We start from the raw sequence: 26,254 nt of genomic DNA, 5'->3' as shown, positions 1-26,254 counted from the left end.
TTCCGGCAGACACAAGTCTGCTGGGGTTCAAAGACCTGCTGGTGAGAAAATTGTCAAGTCAAGCGGAACGCGACCTGTCAACATCTCCTCCTTCACATTCTCCCGCAACTGGGGGTGCGAGGAAAAGGCTCAGAATTCCGAGCCCACCCGCAGGCGGTGATGCAGGGCAGTCTGGAGCGACTGCTGATGCTGACATCTGGTCCGGACTGAAGGACCTGACAACGATTACGGACATGTCGTCTACTGTCACTGTGTCACGATCCGGGTATCTGGACGCCATTTCTTACCTATCAGATGCCTCCTAAGGCTGGCTCAGCGCTCCAGGACCGGATCCCATCTGTTATCCTGATGTGCACATTCCCGCATCCTCTCCTGTCTCTCTGGACGCAGTCACAGTAACGCCTTATACATCTGGCATGGCGTCTCCCGCGGCCTCCGCCGCCGTCCCTGAGCTTCTGCATTCAGAGTGGCGATTACGTCAGCCGCGGCCTCCGCTGTGTCGGATGTGCATCTGTCAGCCTGGCGTCTCCGGTGGCCGGCGCCGCCATTACTGTTTTCCAGACCACATGGAATACAATCCAAACTTCCCTCCAAGTGTCTGCATGGGCGCAGCCATCTTGGATTCTGTCAGCTGATCTTTCCTACCAATCCGTTGTCAGTATTATTAATTTGCATAATTGCCTAGCCAATGCCTTCCTTGCTGCAGGTATAAATAGGTTGTGCCTGAGCAAGGAAGGCGTCAGTGCTTTGGTTGTCAAACCTAGTTCCAGTTTGTCTCTCTTCTGTGAATGTCTTCCAGGTTCCAGCTCCTGTCTCCAGACTTCTGCTATAGAGACCCGCACCAGCATTCCATATGCGGTGTAGCCTGACTCTCCGATCCATTCTGGACTCACCTGTTTCCAGCTACAACATCACCTGCTTCCAGCTCAGCTTCCAGCAGTGTACAGCTTCTCTTAAAGGGCCGGTGTCCTTTCTGCAGTTTACCACTCTCCACCGGTATTATTATTTCTCCGCTCTCAAATTCTACATTTCATCTACATTGCATCGCTCTCAAGCTTTATTTATTATTTAACTGGTTCCAGCCAGTATCCACTCCGTGCCAACACCTGTCTGGTTCTAACCAGTACCCACAGCAGCATTTTATCTACAGCAGTCCAGCTTTCCCTGGAACACCAGCTGGTACGACCCTGGGCTTTCCTCATTGCTACAGTTGAGCCTGGTAAGGACTTTCCAACTTGCAGATAATAAGAACTGTCTCATACCACCAGAGCCCTGTGGCCCCTGCCACCCTGTAGTACCCAGGAACTGTATTATTATTTCTCTGCTGATTTTTATGTTTCTTTTTACTGCTACTGTGATGCATGGAGTTTGTCATAAATAAATATCATTGACTTTTACTCAAGTTGTCGTGGTCACGCCTTCGGGCGGTTTCTCTTCATGTTACTTACATGTCCAGGGGTCTGATACAACCTCCCAGGTTCCGGTACATCTCAGCCCCTACAACTGAGGCTGCCTTCCGTCAGCTCAGGCCCTCAGTTGTGACAGTAAGCACTGACCAAATGAATCCAGCCGGAGACCAGGATCAAGCGGCCAGGCCGATGCAAGAACTGGCAGCCCGACTTGAACATCAGGAGGCTGCACAGGGCCACATCATCCGCTGTCTCCAGGATCTCTCTACTCGGCTGGATGGGATTCAGACAACTCTCCGTGGATCAGGCGCATCTGGGGCGTCAACCACAGTGACTCCAACTATAACCCCACCCACCTTACCCATTTCTGCTCCACGTCTTCATCTTCCAACGCCAGCAAAATTTGACGGATCTCCAAGATTCTGCAGGGGATTTCTCAACCAGTGTGAGATTCAGTTTGAGCTACAACCTGGCAATTTTCCCAGTGACCGTACAAAAATTGCCTACATCATCTCTCTTCTCAGTGGCTCAGCCCTCGACTGGGCATCACCGTTATGGGAGAGGTCCGACACCCTGCTATCTTCTTACACTGCATTCGTGTCAACATTCAGGCGCATCTTCGACGAGCCAGGCCGGGTAACTTCAGCTTCGTCTGAGATTCTCCGTTTACGCCAGGGATCACGTACTGTAGGACAATATCTTATACAGTTCCAGATTCTGGCATCTGAACTGGCATGGAACGACGAGGCCCTGTATGCTGCATTCTGGCATGGTTTATCCGAGCGTATTAAAGATGAGTTAGCTACCAGAGACTTACCCTCCAAGTTAGATGAGCTAATCTCACTTTGTACGAAAGTTGACTTACGTTTCAGAGAGAGAGCAACTGAGCGTGGAGGATCATCTGCTCCAAAATCTTCTGCTCCTCCTCTTCGCCAACTGTCACCAACTAAAGATGAACCCATGCAAATTGGCCGTTCCCGTTTAACTCCTGCTGAGCGCCGAAGACGTCTCTCTGAGTTTCTCTGTCTGTATTGTGCAGCTCCGTCTCACACTATTAATGCCTGTCCCAAACGTCCGGGAAACTCCAAATCCTAGCTCGCCAAGGAGAGGGCCGGCTAGGAGTAATGATCTCCTCTCCATCTCCTCAAGATTGTAATCTTCCAGTCTCGCTTCAAGTTGCTCAACGTTATCAGAACGTCATTGCCCTCCTGGATTCCGGAGCAGCTGGGAACTTTATTACCGAAGCCTATGTTAAACGGTGGTCCCTACCCACCGAGAGACTTCCTTCCTCCTTTTCCTTAACTGCCGTGGATGGCAGTAACATTTTTGATACAGTTATTGCTCTAAGGACTCTACCAGTTCGTCTGAGAGTGGGAGTTCTTCATTCCGAACTTATTTCACTTTTAGTGATTCCAAGAGCCACACATCCTGTGGTCCTGGGCCTTCCATGGCTCCGTCTTCACAATCCCACAATTGATTGGACGACTACGCAAATTCTGGCATGGGGTCCCTCCTGTGCTGAGACATGTTTGTTTAAAGTGTTGCCTGTCTGTTCTTCCTCCCCCAGGTCGTCTGATGTTCCACCTCCTCCATATCAAGATTTCACGGATGTGTTCAGTAAAGCTTCTGCTGATATCCTTCCTCCTCATAGAGAATGGGACTGCTCGATTGATCTCATTCCAGGGAAGGTTCCACCTCGAGGCCGAACTTATCCGTTGTCTCTGCCTGAGACGCATTCTATGGAGGAATACATTAAAGAGAACCTAGCAAAGGGGTTCATTCGACCTTCTTCTTCTCCAGCCGGCGCAGGCTTCTTTTTTGTAAAAAAGAAAGATGGTGGTCTGCGGCCGTGCATCGACTACAGAGGTTTGAACGACATTACCATCAAGAACCGCTATCCTTTACCCCTGATTACTGAGCTCTTTGACAGAGTTAGCGGAGCTACCATCTTTACAAAGCTGGACTTGAGAGGTGCATACAATCTCATCCGGATCAGTGAGGGTGACGAGTGGAAGACCGCATTTAACACCCGTGACGGACATTATGAGTACCTCGTCATGCCCTTCGGATTGAGCAATGCTCCAGCTGTCTTCCAGCATTTCGTCAATGAGATTTTCAGAGACATTCTATACCGTCATGTCGTGGTCTATCTAGATGATATCCTCATTTTTGCCAACAATTTAGAGGAACATCGTTTTCGGGTAAAGGAGGTTCTGTCCCGTCTCCGTGTCAATCATCTCTATTGCAAATTAGAGAAATGCGTCTTTGAAGTCAAGTCCATTCCGTTTCTAGGGTACATTGTGTCCGGTTCCGGACTAGAGATGGACCCTGAGAAACTACAAGCAATCCAGAATTGGCCGGTACCCTTAACTCTCAAAGGGGTCCAGAGGTTCTTAGGGTTCGCCAATTATTACCGAAAGTTTATACGAGACTTTTCCACCATTGTGGCGCCTATTACTGCTTTCACCAAGAAGGGTGCTAACCCGTCCAAGTGGTCTGAAGAAGCCATGCAAGCTTTTCATCTTTTAAAACAGAGGTTCATCTCTGCGCCTGTCCTGAAACAGCCTGTCATCGACTCTCCTTTCATCTTAGAGGTGGATGCCTCCTCCGTTGGAGTAGGAGCGGTGTTATCTCAGAGGGCTAAAGATGGCCATTTACATCCTTGCAGTTTCTTCTCACGGAAGTTCTCCCCAGCGGAGCGCAACTATGCCATTGGCGACCAGGAGTTGCTAGCCATCAAGCTCGCTCTAGAGGAGTGGAGATATCTGTTGGAGGGAGCTTCTCATTCAATCACCATCCTTACAGACCACAAGAACCTTCTATATCTGAAAGGCGCACAATGTCTCAACCCTCGTCAGGCCAGATGGGCACTTTTCTTTTCCAGGTTCGACTTTAAACTCCAGTTCTGTCCGGGCTCTCAGAATCGCAAGGCCGATGCCCTTTCCCGCTCATGGGAGCAAGAAAATGAGTTAGAGTCTTCAGACAAGCATCCTATTATAAATCCGTTGGCATTCTCCACGGTAAGGATGGACTCTACGCCCCCATCAGGGAAAAGTTTTGTGAAGCCGACACTAAGGAAGAAGCTCATGCATTGGGCCCATGCTTCCCGCTTTGCCGGACATACAGGTATCCAAAAAACCCTGGAGTTTATCTCTAGGTCCTATTGGTGGCCAACTCTGAAAAAGGACGTTTTGGAGTTTATTGCATCTTGTCCAAAGTGTGCTCAACATAAAGTATCCCGCCAGTCGCCTGCGGGGCAACTGGTTCCACTATCTGTTCCCCGTCGACCATGGACCCATTTGTCGATGGATTTTATTACAGATTTGCCCATGTGCAACAAGTTTAATACCATCTGGGTGGTAGTTGACCGGTTCACCAAGATGGCACACTTCATTCCTCTTACCGGTCTTCCGTCAGCTTCCAAGTTGGCTCAAGTATTCATACAAGAGATCTTTCGACTCCACGGTCTTCCAGAAGAAATTATCTTAGATCGAGGAGTTCAATTCACAGCCAAATTCTGGCGAAGTTTATGTCAAGTCCTCCAAGTCAAGCTAAAGTTTTCCATGGCTTACCATCCTCAGACCAATGGTCAAACTGAGAGGGTGAATCAGGACTTGGAGTCCTTCCTCCGCATCTATGTGTCCTCCTCTTAAGATGACTGGGTTCAATTACTTCCCTGGGCCGAGTTCTGTCATAACAACCAGTATCATTCTTCATCTTCTTCAACACCATTCTTCACCAACTTTGGATTCCACCCTAAAGTCCCTGAGTTCCAACCACTTCCAGCAACTTCTGTTCCCGCAGTGGATATCACCTTGCATCAGTTTGCCAATATCTGGAAGAGCGTACGATCAACTCTGCTCAAGGCATCGTTCAGGTACAAGAAGTTTGCGGATAAGAAGCGTCGAGCAGTTCCTGCTCTCAAGGTGGGTGATCGGGTATGGTTATCCACGAAGAATTTGAGGTTAAGAGTTCCCAGTATGAAGTTTGCACCTCGCTACATCGGTCCTTTTAAAATTGATCAAGTCATCAATCCTGTTGCTTACAGACTCCAGTTGCCTCCCTTCTTAAAAATACCCAGGACATTCCATGTTTCCCTGTTGAAACCGCTAATCTTGAATCGGTTTCATTCCTCACTTCCTCCAACTCCGAAAGTCCAAACTCAACGAGGCGTTGAGTATGAAGTAGCCAAGATCCTGGACTCACGTCACCGTTACGGTCAACTTCAGTATCTTATTGACTGGAAGGGTTATGGCCCTGAGGAACGTTCATGGACCAATGCTTCTGATGTCCATGCTCCTGCCTTGGTCCGGAGATTCCATTCCAAGTTTCCTCAAAAGCCAAAGAAGTGTCCTGGGGCCACTCCTAAAGGGGGGGGGGGGGGTGCTGTCACGATCCGGGTATCTGGACGCCATTTCTTACCTATCAGATGCCTCCTAAGGCTGGCTCAGCGCTCCAGGACCGGATCCCATCTGTTATCCTGATGTGCACATTCCCGCATCCTCTCCTGTCTCTCTGGACGCAGTCACAGTAACGCCTTATACATCTGGCATGGCGTCTCCCGCGGCCTCCGCCGCCGTCCCTGAGCTTCTGCATTCAGAGTGGCGATTACGTCAGCCGCGGCCTCCGCTGTGTCGGATGTGCATCTGTCAGCCTGGCGTCTCCGGTGGCCGGCGCCGCCATTACTGTTTTCCAGACCACATGGAATACAATCCAAACTTCCCTCCAAGTGTCTGCATGGGCGCAGCCATCTTGGATTCTGTCAGCTGATCTTTCCTACCAATCCGTTGTCAGTATTATTAATTTGCATAATTGCCTAGCCAATGCCGTCCTTGCTGCAGGTATAAATAGGTTGTGCCTGAGCAAGGAAGGCGTCAGTGCTTTGGTTGTCAAACCTAGTTCCAGTTTGTCTCTCTTCTGTGAATGTCTTCCAGGTTCCAGCTCCTGTCTCCAGACTTCTGCTATAGAGACCCGCACCAGCATTCCATCTGCGGTGTAGCCTGACTCTCCGATCCATTCTGGACTCACCTGTTTCCAGCTACAACATCACCTGCTTCCAGCTCAGCTTCCAGCAGTGTACAGCTTCTCTTAAAGGGCCGGTGTCCTTTCTGCAGTTTACCACTCTCCACCGGTATTATTATTTCTCCGCTCTCAAATTCTACATTTCATCTACATTGCATCGCTCTCAAGCTTTATTTATTATTTAACTGGTTCCAGCCAGTATCCACTCCGTGCCAACACCTGTCTGGTTCTAACCAGTACCCACAGCAGCATTTTATCTACAGCAGTCCAGCTTTCCCTGGAACACCAGCTGGTACGACCCTGGGCTTTCCTCATTGCTACAGTTGAGCCTGGTAAGGACTTTCCAACTTGCAGATAATAAGAACTGTCTCATACCACCAGAGCCCTGTGGCCCCTGCCACCCTGTAGTACCCAGGAACTGTATTATTATTTCTCTGCTGATTTTTATGTTTCTTTTTACTGCTACTGTGATGCATGGAGTTTGTCATAAATAAATATAATTGACTTTTACTCAAGTTGTCGTGGTCACGCCTTCGGGCGGTTTCTCTTCATGTTACTTACATGTCCAGGGGTCTGATACAACCTCCCAGGTTCCGGTACATCTCAGCCCCTACAACTGAGGCTGCCTTCCGTCAGCTCAGGCCCTCAGTTGTGACACACTGCATATGATTCTCTCACCATTGAAAGAATGGTGGAGGATTATATGAGTGACCGCATCCAAGTAGGCACGTCACACAGTCCGTACTTATACTGGCAGGAAAAAGAGGCAATTTGGAGGCCCTTGCACAAACTGGCTTTATTCTACCTAAGTTGCCCTCCCACAAGTGTGTACTCCGAAAGAGTGTTTAGTGCCGCCGCTCACCTTGTCAGCAATCGGCATACGAGGTTACATCCAGAAAATGTGGAGAAGATGATGTTCATTAAAATAAATTATAATCAATTCCTCCGTGGAGACATTGACCAGCAGCAATTGCCTCCACATAGTACACAGGGAGCTGAGATGGTGGATTCCAGTGGGGACGAATTGATAATCTGTGAGGAGGGGGATGTACACGGTGATATATCGGAGGATGATGATGAGGTGGACATCTTGCCTCTGTAGAGCCAGTTTGTGCAAGGAGAGATTAATTGCTTCTTTTTTGGTGGGGGTCCAAACCAACCCGTCATTTCAGTCACAGTCGTGTGGCAGACCCTGTCACTGAAATGATGGGTTGGTTAAAGTGTGCATGTCCTGTTTATACAACATAAGGGTGGGTGGGAGGGCCCAAGGACAATTCCATCTTGCACCTCTTTTTTCTTTAATTTTTCTTTGCGTCATGTGCTGTTTGGGGAGTATTTTTTGGAAGGGCCATCCTGCGTGACACTGCAGTGCCACTCCTAGATGGGCCCGGTGTTTGTGTCGGCCACTAGGGTCGCTTATCTTACTCACACAGCTACCTCATTGCGCCTCTTTTTTTCTTTGCGTCATGTGCTGTTTGGGGAGGGTTTTTTGGAAGGGACATCCTGCGTGACACTGCAGTGCCACTCCTAGATGGGCCCGGTGTTTGTGTCGGCCACTAGGGTCGCTTATCTTACTCACACAGCTACCTCATTGCGCCTCTTTTTTTCTTTGCGTCATGTGCTGTTTGGGGAGGGTTTTTTGGAAGGGACATCCTGCGTGACACTGCAGTGCCACTCCTAGATGGGCCCGGTGTTTGTGTCGGCTACTAGGGTCGCTTATCTTACTCACACAGCTACCTCATTGCGCCTCTTTTTTTCTTTGCGTCATGTGCTGTTTGGGGAGGGTTTTTTGGAAGGGACATCCTGCGTGACACTGCAGTGCCACTCCTAGATGGGCCCGGTGTTTGTGTCGGCCACTAGGGTCGCTTATCTTACTCACACAGCTACCTCATTGCGCCTCTTTTTTTCTTTGCGTCATGTGCTGTTTGGGGAGGGTTTTTTGGAAGGGACATCCTGCGTGACACTGCAGTGCCACTCCTAGATGGGCCCGGTGTTTGTGTCGGCCACTAGGGTCGCTTATCTTACTCACACAGCTACCTCATTGCGCCTCTTTTTTCTTTGCGTCATGTGCTGTTTGGGGAGGGTTTTTTGGAAGCGACATCCTGCGTGACACTGCAGTGCCACTCCTAGATGGGCCCGGTGTTTGTGTCGGCCACTAGGGTCGCTTATCTTACTCACACAGCTACCTCATTGCGCCTCTTTTTTTCTTTGCGTCATGTGCTGTTTGGGGAGGGTTTTTTGGAAGGGACATCCTGCGTGACACTGCAGTGCCACTCCTAGATGGGCCCGGTGTTTGTGTCGGCTACTAGGGTCGCTTATCTTACTCACACAGCTACCTCATTGCGCCTCTTTTTTTCTTTGCGTCATGTGCTGTTTGGGGAGGGTTTTTTGGAAGGGACATCCTGCGTGACACTGCAGTGCCACTCCTAGATGGGCCCGGTGTTTGTGTCGGCCACTAGGGTCGCTTATCTTACTCACACAGCTACCTCATTGCGCCTCTTTTTTTCTTTGCATCATGTGCTGTTTGGGGAGGGTTTTTTGGAAGGGACATCCTGCGTGACACTGCAGTGCCACTCCTAGATGGGCCCGGTGTTTGTGTCAGCCACTAGGGTCGCTTATCTTACTCACACAGCTACCTCATTGCGCCTCTTTTTTTCTTTGCGTCAAGTGCTGTTTGGGGAGTTTTTTTTGGAAGGGACATCCTGCGTGACACTGCAGTGCCACTCCTAGATGGGCCCGGTGTTTGTGTCGGCCACTAGGGTCGCTTATCTTACTCACACAGCTACCTCATTGCGCCTCTTTTTTTCTTTGCGTCATGTGCTGTTTGGGGAGGGTTTTTTGGAAGGGCCATCCTGCGTGACACTGCAGTGCCACTCCTAGATGGGCCAGGTGTTTGTGTCGGCCACTAGGGTCGCTTATCTTACTCACACAGCTACCTCATTGCGCCTCTTTTTTTCTTTGCGTCTTGTGCTGTTTGGGGAGGGTTTTTTGGAAGGGACATCCTGCGTGACACTGCAGTGCCACTCCTAGATGGGCCCGGTGTTTGTGTCGGCTACTAGGGTCGCTTATCTTACTCACACAGCTACCTCATTGCGCCTCTTTTTTTCTTTGCGTCATGTGCTGTTTGGGGAGGGTTTTTTGGAAGGGACATCCTGCGTGACACTGCAGTGCCACTCCTAGATGGGCCCGGTGTTTGTGTCGGCCACTAGGGTCGCTTATCTTACTCACACAGCTACCTCATTGCGCCTCTTTTTTTCTTTGCGTCATGTGCTGTTTGGGGAGGGTTTTTTGGAAGGGACATCCTGCGTGACACTGCAGTGCCACTCCTAGATGGGCCCGGTGTTTGTGTCAGCCACTAGGGTCGCTTATCTTACTCACACAGCTACCTCATTGCGCCTCTTTTTTTCTTTGCGTCATGTGCTGTTTGGGGAGTTTTTTTTGGAAGGGACATCCTGCGTGACACTGCAGTGCCACTCCTAGATGGGCCCGGTGTTTGTGTCGGCCACTAGGGTCGCTTATCTTACTCACACAGCTACCTCATTGCGCCTCTTTTTTTCTTTGCGTCATGTGCTGTTTGGGGAGGGTTTTTTGGAAGGGCCATCCTGCGTGACACTGCAGTGCCACTCCTAGATGGGCCAGGTGTTTGTGTCGGCCACTAGGGTCGCTTATCTTACTCACACAGCTACCTCATTGCACATCTTTTTTTCTTTGCGTCATGTGCTGTCTGGGGAGCGTTTTTTGGAAGGGACATCCTGCGTGACACTGCAGTGCCACTCCTAGATGGGCCAGGTGTTTGTGTCGGCCACTAGGGTCGCTTAGCTTAGTCATCCAGCGACCTCGGTGCAAATTTTAGGACTAAAAATAATATTGTGAGGTGTGAGGTATTCAGAATAGACTGAAAATGAGTGGAAATTATGGTTTTTGAGGTTAATAATACTTTGGGATCAAAATGACCCCCAAATTCTATGATTTAAGCTGTTTTTTAGTGTTTTTTGAAAAAAACACCCGAATCCAAAACACACCCGAATCCGTCAAAAAAAATTCGGTGAGGTTTTGCCAAAACGCGGTCGAACCCAAAACACGGCCGCGGAACCGAACCCAAAACCAAAACACAAAACCCGAAAAATTTCAAGTGCACATCTCTAATAAACAGATGAACGCAGTAACCACTAAGCATAACAAGGAAAATTAACTTAGATACTGACAATACTAACCGTCAAAGGCAAAACTATCATAGTAGGAGGGAATTCAGGGGCTGTGAAGGGTTGCTGACAATAGTGGTGGCGGTAGGGAGATACGAAAGATGCCAATTGTTTGTCTTAGACATGTTTATCGTTTGGGGGTTGGTAAGTGGCACACTCATCTACCCCATGCTCTCCTACAGTATGTATAAACCAGGAACTCAGTCATATTGGTAATATACTGTAGCAATTTCTTATTCCATAGTCCAGGTCTGGCCAACCTACTGTAAGGCTCTCCACCTGTTGTGAAACTACACATACCAGCATGCCCTGCCACCATGAAACTACACATACCAGCATGCCAAGCCACAGTAATAGCAAAACTGTGTCCAGGCATGCTTCAAAAGAAATGGAGAGCCACAGGTTGGTCACAGAAGCACTGATTCCATCATACAGCATGCCTGAGAGAAGAGAGGATATGACATTTCTGAGATACCATAAAAAGAGTCAGCAAAGTTGTGAGGAGTTTTGAATGTTTATCTCACATTTCCTTACCCTCAAAGCAGATGAGACAGGAGATTACTGTTAGATATTTTTATACGTTCTACTAGAAAAAAGGTAAACATGGCCAGCACCCAAACAGGGCTCCGCTGCACCCTGGCCCAAATGTATTAAGCCTTAACAAGAGATAAAGTGGAGACTGATAAATGGCTTAATTCAGATCTGATCGCAGCAGCAAATTTGTTAACTAATGGGAAAAACCATGTGCACTGCAGGGGGGCAGATATAACATTGTGCAGAGAGAGTTAGATTTGGGTGTGGTGTGTTCAAACTGAAATCTAAATTACAGTGTAAAAATTAAGCAGCCAGTATTTACCCTGCACAGAAACAAAATAACCCACCCAAGTCTAACTCTCTCTGCACATGTTATATCTGCCCCCCCTCCCCCCCCTTCAGTGCACATGGTTTTGCCCATTAGCTAACACATTTGCTGCTGTGATCAGATCTGAATTAGGCCCAAAGAGTGATAAGTGACAGCCAAGCAGTTCCTAACTGTCATATTTAAAACACAGCCTGTGACATGGTAGTTAGGAAGCTGATTAGCTGGTCATTTATCTCTCTTTATTCGTCTGGCTGATCTCAGATAGTGAGAGCAGCAGCACAGAATCACAGCGGGAGCTCTTTCATGTTGACAGTGCGGCGCCCGCTGACATTTTTGGTGCCTGGGGCTCACGCTCCACTGTAACTGCCCTCGCTACACCCCTGGGCTTAATGCATTTGGGCCCCTGTGCTGTACCCGGCCCCTGAACAGCGCATAATCTGTCATAACTAAACATACCAGGGGGTGGGACTGGGGGGTCACATTGATCCGGCTCACTGGCCTGCTGCTCTTAGAGAAGACATAAAGGGGGTATATGTACTAAGCCTTGGAGAGAGATAAAGTGGACGGAGATAAAGTACCAGCCTATCAGCCCCTAACTGTAATTTTTCAGGCTGTATTTGGTACTTTTATCTCCATTCACTTTATCTCTCTCCAAGGCTTAGTACATAGATCCCTATGTCTCTCCCCACACTGAGCAGGAGCCGTGAGCCGTAGCAGCATTTAGGCTGCAGTGGAGTACTGCCCCATACAGCTGCAGATGAGTGACCCTCTCGCATGGCGAAGCCGTGTGCGGCTAAAAACGCTGCGTGCCTTATGGGAAAAGGGGCATGGCTTATGGGAAAGACAGGAGGCCTCCTAACTGCCTCCCCCCCATGCGTGACAATGCAGCCCCCAGTTGGGACAGCGGGACAGTCCCCCAAAAATGGGGGTGACGACACCAGTCGCACCCCCTTCTTATGGCCTAGCTCATGGCTACTAATAATTAGTATCCTCATAAAATGCTTCTTATGACCGGACTAATTTATTGATATTCCTAGCCTCACCCTAACTGTAATGGGTGCTCTTTATTTTTATTTATTTATTTTTATTCAAATGAATAAAAACTGGTGGAAAGAGTTTAACATCTGCTATGGATAGTTATCGTGCATGATATGCAGCCTTCAGATGTAATCTCTATGAGATGAGAAGAGCCTTTCTATAGGGTCAAATTTCTCTTACGCTGGGCACATATTCTATAATATTTGTAAATTTTCCTATTATAGTAACGAGATGTGGCTACATTGCTGGCAATCTGAATCCCGGCAGTCAGGATACCGACGCCGGAATCCCAACCACTGGCAATGCCAACAGCCGTAATCCTGGCTAACGCGCTGTTCCCACGACAACCATAGAGTGGGAATAGAACTTGCGGCGAGCCTAGCTAGCCACCAAGCCTGCAGCGTGGTGAGTGCAGTAGGCCCACAAGGGGCTTCGTTGCACTTCCCCTGCTGGCATTCTGGTAGCCGGGATCCCTGCGTTGGTATGCAGACCATACACAACGCGCAGTAACCTGCAGGGCTCTACCATGAGCGAGATATCACACTAATCGCAAAATAACTTATTCAGATATACTCGTATATTAGAGTGCACAACCATCCTTTCAACAAATGGCTGCTGTTGGCCTGTGTGTACAGTTACTTCCTGACGGCAGTCCAGTGATGTGTGGTGGGGTGAGACTGGTGAGACCGAGTCACTCCTGTTATACTAACGTTTGCGCCAGAGTTTTGACTATATAAAGTATATGAAAAATACAAAGAATGGGTTAAAAATATCTTCTTTGTATTATTCTATAATTTTTATAGCCAAAACTCTTAAGTGCAAAGTCTATGGCAGTTGAGGCAGTGCATCCCCTGACTTCCTTTTCTGGGCTTCTCTGATCAAAACTCTGCAAATTCCCAGCAGTATAAAGTGCTGCACCTGTGTATAATGGCCACATGAACCCTTGGCCTCATATATTGTGTGTAAATCTGGTTCTGGTACCAATCAGTGCCTCCTCAGCCATTTACATCATCGCACGTCCATGCACTGCACTAAAGGGGCATTATGTAGTCTTGTCCCTCTCTGCCCAAGTGCTAAACTAGCAATGTTCAATGGGCCTACCCACATGTGCGGCCGAACTAAAAATCTTCCATGATGCTCAAGCTGAAAGGCAGGAATGGCTGATACTGTATAAACCCAACAGCACCCATGCATTTTTTTAGTTAAATATATTTATCATATGTAGACACTAGCAATAAGTGGCTTTTCTTTCCAGATGTAGCTACTGTTCTATGCAGTGTCGTACAATGTACAGTATATCTAACACACTTTGCACTATATAACAGCTACTCATATCTTAGCATGTGTCTGAAAGATAGCTTGAAAAACTACTCACAGTGAATAGAACAGGAATTTGCTTTTGGCTAAAGTTATTACATATTGTTAATTATGTGTTATAATTACATTTAATTTTGTAATGTCAGCTTAAACAAAATGGATGCTCATACTCATATTTATAACTTAAAATATCCCATGTTTTATCATTCTAAGTCTATACTGAACCTTTCCTAAATAACATTTACAGTACATAAGTGATAGCAGCTTACACTTACTAGTGATGTTTTGTCTTATTTTATCATCATATTTCATTTGATGCTAACAAACTGCACAGTGATTTCTAATTAGAGAAATATTGGATGAATTAATTGATTGATTAATTCATTATTCTTGTCACAGGCATACCAATGGAGACTCACTTTTGAAAGACATATGTATTGATTCCACCTTTAAAACCGCTGTGCTCCTGTAGATCGTCTAATTACGTGAATTATTATACTGACGTAGATGGGCAAGTATCTTTATATTTATGCGAGTACATACATTATTATTAAATACATATGTGAAGTTGTGCTAAAGTGGTGCTCTTCATGAATGAACCAGTAGATTGACTAATAAGCACTTAACGTATGTGGACATCTGAACATAACACCTACAGTGTATGTGCTTTTTGAACAAATCCTTCCAAACCCATGGCCATTAATATAGAATCTGTCGTCCCGTCCCCTTCTCCCTCGTTTCTTGCTATACCAGCCTTGACTTTCCTGTGAAGGTTATCTATGAGATTTTAGAATATATCTGTGAGGATTTACATCTATTCAGCCACAGTAGAGGTTGGGCACTGATGTTGGACATTTAGGCTTGGCTCGCTTTTGGATTTCCAATTAATCTCAAAGGCATTTTAGTGGGGTTGATGAGAATAATCTGTGAAAACTAGTCAAGTACTTCCATACAAAAGTTGGCATGCCAATGTTTGGTTGGCTTCTTCTGTGAACATGAGGCATTGGTATACTTAAACAGGATTGAGCCATCCTCGCACAGTAGCCAAAAAGATGCAATAACACAGTTCTCCTGATTATCAAGGCATGCTGCAGCATAATATTTTCTATACACTGAAACTAAGGGGCTCAGGCCAAACCAAAAGCATTCATAGACCATTACCACTGTACTTCCTCACCAAACTTTACAATTGGATGTGCCAGTGGTGTCACTACGGGGATGCAGAGGCTGTGAACTGCAGTGGGTGACACCATCCATGGCAGTGATACCAAATTAGCAGAGCTGCTCAGTTAATTTGGTGTCACTCTCTCGGATGGTGGCACCAGCAATGGTTATATTGGTGATGCATGCGTCATCCACACAGTGTGCTGGGAGAGGCTTGGGGCTGCCCAGCAGCTCCCAGAGCACTGGACAAGCCCTGACAAGAATGATACACCAGGGGTCATGGCTTCATGGATGTGATTGCACACCCTCTTTCATGTGCAGCAGCCATTAGGTGACACCAACCCCAGTGATGCCACTGGGATGTGCACACCTGGACAGCTATGAGACTGCCAGGTGGTGAAATGTGGTTTGTCACCCCAGAGATAATATTTTCATTGCTTCAGAGTCCAATTGTAGTGTTACACAACTCTATTTGACATGTGCCATTCTCCATAGTGATCTGAGGTTTGTTTGGCCATGGTAACCCATTTCATGAAGCTCTCATTGAAAATGTTTTGTTGTGACATTGCTTCCAGAGGCAGTTTGAAGCTTAATAGTGATGCTTTGTAGCCTAATGATTTCAGGATGAGCAGTTGTACTCCTAGACATTTTATTAATAACACATACTGTACTGTTGACTAGGAAAGCTCTAGGAGGACAGACATTTAACAAACTGACTGTGGGGAATGTTGCATCCTTGAACAGTGCTATGTTCAAAGTCACTGAGCTCCTAATATGACTCATTCCACTGCTAATGTTTGACTATGGAGACTGCGTGGCTGTATGCATTATATTTTATGCACTTGTGGATGTGGCTATAATAGACAAACACAGCACACCATTTAAAATTGAACATGATGCTGGGGACAAAGAAGAAATTTTTATACATTTTGCGACAGACCAGAATCCCAACAGTGCTCTGTTGGATTGACAGTTGGTGGCTGTGGAGACCATTGGGTACAGTGAACTCATTGTCATGTTGAGCAGGTGTGTACTTTGTGACATTTGGGGTCATTCCGAGTTGTTCGCTCGCTAGCAGTTTTTAGCAGCCGTGCAAACGCATTGTTGCTGCCCACCGGGGAGTGTATTTTCGCTTTGCAGAAGTGCGAACGCCTGTGCAGCAGAGCTGCTGCAAAAACATTTTGTGCAAAACAAGACCAGCCCTGAACTTACTCTTCATGTGCATTGATTCTAACGTTGGTGGGATGGCTTTTGACGTCACACACCCGCCCAGTGTTCGCCCAGCCACGCCTGCATTTTCCCTGGCACGCCTGCGTTTTTCCAAACAGTCCCAGAAAACGGTCAGTTGACACCCAGAAACGCACCCTTCCTGTCAATCTTCTTGCGATGTGCCGTGCAACTGAAAGCTTCGCTAGAACCTGTGCAAAACCACAAAGGACTTTGTACCCGTACGTCGCCGACGCGTGTGCATTGCGGTGCATACGCATGCGCAGAAATTATGATTTTTAGCCTGATCGCTGCGCTGCGAACGGCAGCTAGCGATCAACTCGGAATTACCCCCATTGTGCATTTTACTGCTGAAAGTATCCATTAGAAGGTGGTTAGACTAGACTGTGTCCATAAAATGATGCACACATTTAGCAACAACACTCAGGTAGACTGTGGCATTTACAGTGAATGATGCTCAATTAACTATCAGAGTCCTAAGGTGTGCCAAGGACACATTCCCCATGCCATTATAACATTACCACCAGACTGATCCTTCTACACATGACATTTACTCACTGAATTACATGCACAAATGGCCTGGCTTTTAATGATCACATACAGTTGAAAAGTCTTCACACACTTTTTGAAATTACATGATTTTTAGTGGTGGATTTTGTCACGATCCTGACTGTAGTTTTCGTATTTGGTGACTTACCCCTGCCATCTGTCCTGGATCCTGTGCCTTTTTGCTCACTGAGATAAACAGCTTGTCAGCACCATGAGTTTCCTGAGTCCTGAGTTCTCTGCCTGGAAGGTAATAGTTAACGAGCTCTACCTGTGATTAATCTTTGGTGTGAGTCTGAATTCAGCAATATGAAGTTTAGGCCTAAAAGCCAGCATCCTCTGTTTGCAGAAGTTCAGGCTTCAGTGTTCTCTCGGCCTGCTAGGCCTCACTCCACATCACAGCCTAGTCTAGAGTACTCACATGACAGTGACTGTTCACTTGACCCAGAGCTGTCAAATCCTGTGCCAGCCTGAGACTCTCTGAATCATCTGACCCTGCTCGCCAATCACCAAGGACCAGGAAGTATAAGTCAGGAGACTGAGTTGGAAACTCTGCCAGTTCCTCATGTCACACACAGCTCTGTGTGAGCTTTGAAGCTGAGCTCCCTAAAGGTATCCCTTGTACTTCAGTTCCTGTAAAAACTCTGTTCCTTTGCTACACAGCTTCGATTACATCTGTGTTACCATTGATATCCAGTTTTTCTACAGTTTCATCTTAAAGGCACAGTCGCAGTATTCCAGTCTCAACTTAAAGCCACAGCTGCAGTATTCCACAGTTTCATCTTAAATTTACAGTCACAGTATTCCAGTCTCAACTTAAAACTTAAAACTTAAAACCACAGCTGCAGTATTCTACCGTCTCATCTTAAAGTCACAGCCACAGGGTTCTTCAGCCTCGTCCTAAAGTTACAGCCACAGTCATTGTTCTACTTTCAGTTGCGTTTCCAGTTATATCCGATACCAGCCCGGATTACAGTTGCATCCCAGTCTCACCGGTAACCAGCCCGGTTCTCAGTCTCGCCAGTAACCTTGAGTACATAAGCACCTATTCCTGTGACACTATATCCAGTACAGTCTCACCTATACATTCATCATCCTGCTATCAAAGTCCCTGGTGATCCAGTGGTCAGGATACGGCTTCTTCTGCCGAGGCCCGGGTTCGATCCCCGGTCAGGGATTGCTCCTTCTTCTCACTGATTCCTACAGACCAGCCTAATATTCACATAGTCCTCCAGTTGCCCGCACAAACTTCACTAACCGGGTTCACAAAAATCACAGTCATAACAGATTTGCCTGTAGGCATATGAGGCATGTGCCTAGGGGTGGAACTTGCTGAGGGGAGGCACACCAGGCTGATGAGGCCTGGTGATTCTGTTTTTTTGTCACCATACTTTTTTTTATTTTATTTGACAACTGACAGGAGTGGGACAATGGGCAGCAAATTATGGTTTGGTGGTCTCAAGGCATCTGGATTGGCTCCATAAATGAAGGAGACAGTGACATGATGGTGGAGGGGAGGGATCATCAAATAATGTGCCTAGGGGAGGCCTGACCCCTAAATCTGCCTTGATGATTTTGCAATGTAAAGCCTGGATAAATCATCTGCTCTTTTACACTTTTAATGTGATCTTCAAACCAACAAAAATAGCAATTTGGCAATTTTAAAGAAAAATACGTGAAAAAGAACTTACTGTACAATTCCCTGGTTGCTTTAGTAAATGCACCCCAAAATTAATAGATTGGGGAATTACCTTTTAGTTTTAATTAGTCTTTTTAATATGTACAGTACTGTATGTTTCTATAAAATTTTACAGCTTGACTCTGCACTCATTCCTAAAAAAAATATTCAAGGCGCATGAAATTGTGAAGAGATCTCCTATGTACAACCACTCCAATCCTTAGGTTATTCCACAGGTTTTTAATGGGATAGATATCTGCACTTCGACTGGGCCATTCCAAAACATCTTCAGTTTCCTAAGACATTCCTTGTAGGTGTGCTTTGACAGGAAATTTCTCCTTGTACTTAGCTTCTGCAAGAGGCCAGCTGGTTTGTGCCAAAATATCTTTATATTCATAATGACCTCTACCCTGTTAAGATCCCCTGTTCCAGCTGAAGAGAAGTAACTTAAAAGCATGATGCCACCCCACCATACAGTACTTCACAGCAGTTATGGTGGGTTTTGTTTTTGGGTTGCGGTAAGGATCCTGGCAGTCGGGTCACAATCGAAGGTAAGTACAGGGGTTAGGGCAAGAGTTAGGTACTAGGGGAGAGTTATGTTTTGATGGGGAGGTTAGGTGGTGGTTAGGGTTAGGCAGAATGAAGGGTAGGGTTAGGCTGCGGGAGTGGACAGTTAGAGTTAGGCTGCGGGTAAGAACGGTTAGGGTTAGGAGTATGGATAGGGTTATAATATTTACCATGATCAGTCATGATTTTGTCCATCGAGATGCCAGTGTCAGCATCCTGACCATCAGGAAACTAACAGCAGAGATTTCTTACCCAACCTGTGTTTTTGAGTGAGGAGCTGTATTGCCTATACCAGTGGTTCTCAAACTGTGTGTTGTGGCACCCTGGGGTGTCTCAGGACACTTGCAGGGGTGCCTTGGATTGGTGGTCTAGGACCAATTCAAATTATTTATGGTCAGTGTAATAGGCAAAACCAGTTCTGGTAGCTGTCAATCATAAAATATGTGGACAAACAGAAACAAATCTTGTCCCTCACTACACAACAAAACCTAAGGATGATATATAAAAACAATGTACTTAATATAATATTTATTTTTACATTTCTCAATAAGAAACTTTTGGCCTAGGGTAACGTGATTCAAAAAAGTTTGAGAACCACTGCTCTATACTGTATTTTCTCCTTTTAATGTTGTTATTTATCCTTTTAATGTTGTTAGTATTCACAGTGTTCTACGGTACATGTAGTGCCTGCGATATTATTTTATGCCACTGTCCGGTTACTTTTCAACAATAATATGATTTGAAATCAGCTTGCAGAGCACGGATGTCATTGTAGAATATGACCAAGAAAACTGTAGGGAAATCCTGCAGGAACAACTGAATTTTATTTGAGGCTAATCACAATTACTGTCATTGCTAAGAGGCAGTGGACTCAGTATCTAGAATGGATGCAGTGTGTACAGTGCACACAGGCCCCTGAGTCTAGGGGGGTCCACACCGCACACCCTGCACCCATTTTTTCAATGCTCACCTCTCTCTGGAGACCCCATCGCCAGCAGCAACTCTCTACAAATCACTGAGATATGGGGGGTCATTCCGAGTTGATCACGCTGCCGATTTTCGCTGCGCTGCGATCAGGTCTCTACTGCGCATGCGTATGCACTGCAATGCGCACGTGTGTCGTACAGGTACAATGCGAATCGTTGCTGAGCTATGGATTTAACAAAGAATCCATACGCACAGGCGATCGCAAGATGATTGACAGAAAGAGGGCGTTTATGGGTGTCAACTGACCGTTTTCTTGGAGTGGTAGGGAAAACACAAGCGTGTCCAGGCATTTGGAGCGTGGGTGTATGATGTCAATTCCGCCACCAAAAAGACTTAAGTGATCGCAAGGACTGAGTAAGTCTAGACCTACTCTGTAACTGCACAAACTGTTTTTGCAGAGCTCGGCTGCACAGGCGTTCGCACACTTGCAAAGCAAAAATACACTCCCCCATGGGCGGCGACTATGCATTTGCACGGCTGCTAAAAACAGCTAGCGAGCATAAATAGAGTATATCATTTTTTTTTCAGAACACTCCATACTCACACACACATACACACACACACACACACACACACATATATATATATATATATATATATACACACACACACACACGCGCGCGCACATACATACATATCGCCTCCGGGCGACTGTGACGAACTTACGCCACTGGTATGTTGTGTAGGTGCTATTCTTGTGATTTCTGTCAGGGATCTATTGCATAAAAGTTCTGTTTCCTCTGAATTGTAGAACTATCTTGCACTACCTGGAAAACAGTTCATTCAAAAGGATTGTGACTCAGACAAAACAGGTCCCAATGTAAAAAAAAATAGCACTTGAAAACACACTTAGGGTGAGATTCAAATGATATATCACGCCCAATTTCCCTTCTAAAATGATCTCCGTTATTGTGCATATTGCGCCCATAGTAATCAGGTTTAGCTGTGTAAAGGGTTGGGTGCCTCCCTACTCCGGGGGTAGCAAGCTGAAATAATGATACAACGTCCCTGAGGGCAGAAACAGAATGGGTGTGGAAAGGGGTGAAAAGAATTGAATCCCACCCAGAGAGTATACATATTTTTAAGCAAAGTTCTGAGATAAACATGTGTCACATAATACATACTTCCCAACTTGAAGATTTTCCTGTTTTGGACCTGGCGCACCATGACTGAAAAGGGGGTGGAGCCTTGGATAAAGGGTGCAAAGCCTTGCTTCACCGAACCATGTTATCAGCACTTTGGGCCAAGCCCAGCACTCCCTGGGCAGCTTGGCAGCCCCCGGCTCACTCCCTGCACTGTTAGATGCCGTGCACAGGCTCTCTCAACTGTCCCTCACCCCGGGCCACAGTGGTGGGACAGTGGGACAGTGTCCAAATAGCAGGACTGTCCCGCAGGAATCGGGAGGTATGCCTAATACATATAAATTATACTAATTATAGTAGTTTTCAACTGCTTTGACATTTCGCAGGATGGCAGATAAAAACAGAGATAAGATTAGCTCATATTTGCTGATATTCTGGCTGTCCCATGTGGGAGGGGACAGCCAGATCAGCACAGGGGGGCGTGGCGGCTGGGAATGAGGCAGTATAAGGGTGGAACTGGGGAGCATGGCCACATGATCGTGGCATCATGGTCCCGCCCTTTTCAACGCAATGCTGAGATTACCAGCATTGAGAGGCAGGGGACGGGGCAACGATGATGCAGTTCAGCGCGAATTGCATCATCTGACCCCCCCAGTACTGCCCAGTCTGCATGTAAGCATGTGTGTGTGTGTGTGTGTGTGTGTGTGTGTGTGTGTGTGTGTGTGTGTGTGTATCTTAGGATCTGAGTGCTCAATCATCGCACCAGAGAGAGAATCTGGTAAGTGGCTGAATGTGATCATTGTGCCTTCATATGTCTGATGTACTGTATTACATAAACTGCACTTTGTTTGGGGTGGATTATATCTTGTTACATACAGTACTAGTTACGCAATCTTCATGGGCTGGTGACAAATGCTTTAAAATGAAACATTTGGAAATCCCCATCCTGTAATCCTGCGTTAACACAAAGTACAAAAGAAGCATATTTTAGTTATGTGAAGGGAATCACTCTTCATCTAATCTCATAATTCCATCTTTAATGTATGTAACTGTTAATACAACCTTGTATAGTACATCATAAATAAATAAGCGGAAGATCTAATAGTAAATGAAATAAACATCCATCCACTATAAACACTGTTGACCAATACATCCATTGTGAAAATATTACGGTCCTGACTGCTAATAAACATGAAAATGATCCCACCCAACACTTTACAACTGGGATAAAAATAAGTCCCACTCATGATTCAATGAAGCCCCACACAAAGCAGCACAGCCACATTCCTGTAAGGCGTATGGCGTATCTGCTTTGTGATAGGTCACATGACACTCTCTTTTGGGGCCTTAGATTAAAGATTTTTGGGAAGTAATATTATTGAGATTGGATAATTCTGATGTTCAGTCTCTAACTTTCATTAACAAGAAATGTTGTGAACTGTGCTATGCAAAAATGCACATTGGCTAAATGCCTGTGAATGCATAAAGATGCTCTGTCATTTTTTAATTGAATTATAAAGTGATCTAATTCTTTAGGGAATGTTCTGTTCTTAAAGCTTCAAGCCATATTTCTGTAACCTCAAATGTTATAAATAGCATTACTTACATTCATATGTTAAACAGATAACAACATACAGCAGCTCTAAGCCCAAGCAGCTGGCATTATGCCAGATTCAGCTCACCAAATGTAACACACACAGTTATGTTTAGCAGTATGTGGAGTATTTCTTACTCATTACATGGAGCTTAGACTCATTAATATGTGATAGGTTACTGACGAATGCTCTCAGCATATTTTCTCAACAAATAAATTGCACATAACATATCAATTATCAGTAATGACACTTCCATGTTCTGATTTTCCTAACAGAACAATCCAATTAGCTCGACACAGCTCGTTACACATAGCCATGGCTAAACTGCATATATAAATACACCATCTCAATTAATAATCCTCTCTAACATTCAGTGCATGTCATTATAGCTTGTAGCCCACTTCAATGTAATATAAAAACAAGTAATAAAAACTATATTTTTAAGAAATTATGCAAAAAACTGTGACAATGATGTTTCATAGATAATATACAAAATGTATTAATGATATACACTGACAAAAAATACTTACAGTATGTATGGGAATGACCTCTATCAATGTACCCATTCTAGAATGCATCAAAATCTATTGCAAAGACTAGCATCATTCTTGCATAAACAAATAATTTCCTTCTGTCAAATCCATGCACTCATATTTCTGTGTCATAAACTTGCATGATGAAGTTGTCAGTATTCTCTTTATGCAACCTCCTTCCTGAGAACTATAATGTATTGTGGTGTTGTAGCTATGTATAGTAATCTGTGTTTAAAGTCCTTAATGATATGTGAGCCTCTCTATACATGCACGTTAAAGATAATCAGGTATCTGTAACACTAAAAACTGCAAAACTGACTTTATTCTCTAAATTATTGCAATTACAGTAGCACCTATTAACAACTGTTGACATACTTTAAAAATGTAAAATGTCCCATTGCTTTTATTAAATTTGGCAACAATATTTCTGTACAAGTAATCATAATTATTAATTAATGATAATGAAATGCTATTACCTCCACAATGCAAAGCAACATTTGCTATAAATACACATTGTATAAGTATTGTCTAAACATATAAACCAATAGATAATTTAGAGGGCTTATATAACAATAAACAACTAATATTGTAAGCCAAAATTATTCAAATGATTTTGTAATCTAAGTGCATAGGTATTGCAATTCTAGAGGAAAACGTATACAAATATATTGTATTATGTACTGTCAATTTGTGAGGCAACACAATGTTATACAATATGTGTAGTTAGAGTAAACACAACAAAATGTGTGCAAATGAAATCTAAAACATTCTGCAAATATACATACAGTATGTTCTATAAACTTTCAACAGGATTTCTGAGTTACCACAGGATTCATTGCACCAATATAATCGTATATCAGATTAATTGTTATGCTCAGAAGTTGCTCACTGCGTATATAAAACCAGAGTAAAATAATCCCATTGCTTAAAGAAATGAAAGTAGTAAGTATGATCTACAGTATTCAGTAGTTACTGTACATCGATTATGCACCATAGCAAATTCTGTGAGAACAACTTAAAATACTGGCTGCACTTATTCCATCACGTAAATTGGTAGGTAAATGAGAGAACAATACTACATACAAACTGGCACAATTCTGTATTTTCTATTCTCATTTAACTGCTTTCCTTTCAGGTAAAATATCACATATCCATTTTTATTTCTTTAGCCAAACTCTGTAAATATACAAATCACATTTCTGAAAATCCATAGAAAATTAAATTGACTGGTTAATGCAGTCATGTGTAAGTCAATTTTTCCTCAAAGAAACCGGTTTTAAACACTTACTGTACATAGCCAGAATGTACTGCTTAGAGTTAAAATAAAATGCTTGAACAGCGCAACTAATCAAACAAAATAACATTTCTGAATTCCAACTTTGATGTATTGTTATTATTATCATAGTAAAATTATACAGGGTGGTAAATAAGTGCTGATGTTGCTAATAACACCTATGCACACTATTGATTTGAAAATAGCCTCAAGATAGGTATTCCAAACATGCATGCAACTTAGTCATAGAGTAACTTGACACATTTTTTCTCTCTCTCATGATAGAAAATTGGAATGATGTACAGTCAAAAGCATGATATTTGTCTGCAAAAACAGAATAATGCTATTGAGAGCATTGGGAGAATTTAGTGTGATAAATTGTATGTAGTTCATTACACTAGTTCACCCAGTTAGTAAGTGACCTCTTTTTATTACAGGTCACCATCTTATCAATCTTAAATTGATCTATAACCATGATGAAATCCACATCAGATTTATTAAAGGAAAATATTCCAGCCAGAGGGGAGGTTTCTGTCTGATTAATTTCATGCAACTTTTCACACAGTTTAGGTTTGCCGTGAGTATAAAACTATGATATATGTGAAGTTATACAAGTATAACATTAAACAAGCAACCATTTTGTTCTTTTTATAAAATTAATCACATATTTGCAATTTCGATATTAGAAAATAACGTTAAATATATATCATATTTATTGGTAAATCTTGAACAACATGTAAGTTCAAGAAATCTGCATATAACACCTATGAGAAATGATTTATTAGATGAAGTAGATTCACTAAACTGCTATTCAACTGTTAGTCATTACATGTTTGTACCACTATCAGAAATATACAATAAATGAAATACTACCATAAAAACAATTATATTAACTAAATCTATATATTTTTTTTGCTAAATGTAGCAAAATAAAACATTTCTGAATAACATTATTTCAATTTAATATTTCTGTAAAAATGGCATATTTTATATAACATAAGTTCAGTTTAATTCTGTTGACTATTGACTATAAATTTGTATTTAGAAATCCCTACAAATGTTCATAGATAAAATAAAATAAAGGACAGTTTAGCCCCAAAACACAATAATATATTAAAAGGAAAAAAATGCTATTGCTACAGTTTTGTGGTTTACCAGAACAAATATAATGGGCAATATGCATCTGGGCCACTCACCTGTACATAGGATCAATAGAAAAACAAAAAGGAGTTTTGCTGCCCACATGTTGATCCTGGCAGATGTGATAGGGATGTTGCCTGACTGCAGTGCACCATTCAGTAAAGAGATGTGTTTCTCAGCTGCTCCTCTTAGTACTCTGGCTGTGGCTGAGTGACTCCTCCTACACTTTTCATTGCAATAATAAGAATGGTTTCTTTGCTGAGCAGTGGTAAAAGTTCTCAGTTGCTTGTAGGTTACAATGTCAGTTGTTATAGGGATTTGCATGTAACAGATACATTGAATATTTGCTTAGTAGCAGCATCCCCTAAAGGCTGCTACACTGGTACTGCAGGGTTATATGTATCCCTAAGGAAGTGATTTTGAAATCTTATCTGAAATCTGATCGTTTAGACTTCAAACAAAAAAACTGTTTTATCTAGATAATATTTTTTTTCAATTCCTCCACACCCACAGTAGTAGAACACCAAACTAGGATACACTCAGCAACAATGAATGACAGTATGTGTACAGCAATGGGAATTCTCTTTCATGGCAAGTGACTGCAATTAGAAT

General features: G+C 44.2%; 1 protein-coding gene across 1 annotated transcript in view; it reads right to left on the bottom strand.

The window, feature by feature from the left end:
• Positions 1-25,787, bottom strand: part of HGF (hepatocyte growth factor) — a 209,260-nt gene extending 183,473 nt beyond the window's left edge. The window contains exon 1 of the mRNA XM_063926946.1: positions 25,699-25,787. Within this exon, the coding sequence (XP_063783016.1) occupies positions 25,699-25,747 (49 nt within the window). The 5' untranslated portion in view covers positions 25,748-25,787. The remainder of the gene's footprint in view (positions 1-25,698) is intronic.
• Between the last annotated feature and the right edge of the window lie 467 nt (positions 25,788-26,254).

This window comes from Pseudophryne corroboree, chromosome 6 (genome assembly GCF_028390025.1).
Source record: "Pseudophryne corroboree isolate aPseCor3 chromosome 6, aPseCor3.hap2, whole genome shotgun sequence".
NCBI classification, from domain to species: domain Eukaryota; kingdom Metazoa; phylum Chordata; class Amphibia; order Anura; family Myobatrachidae; genus Pseudophryne; species Pseudophryne corroboree.
This window is presented reverse-complemented; position numbering and strand designations above follow the sequence as displayed.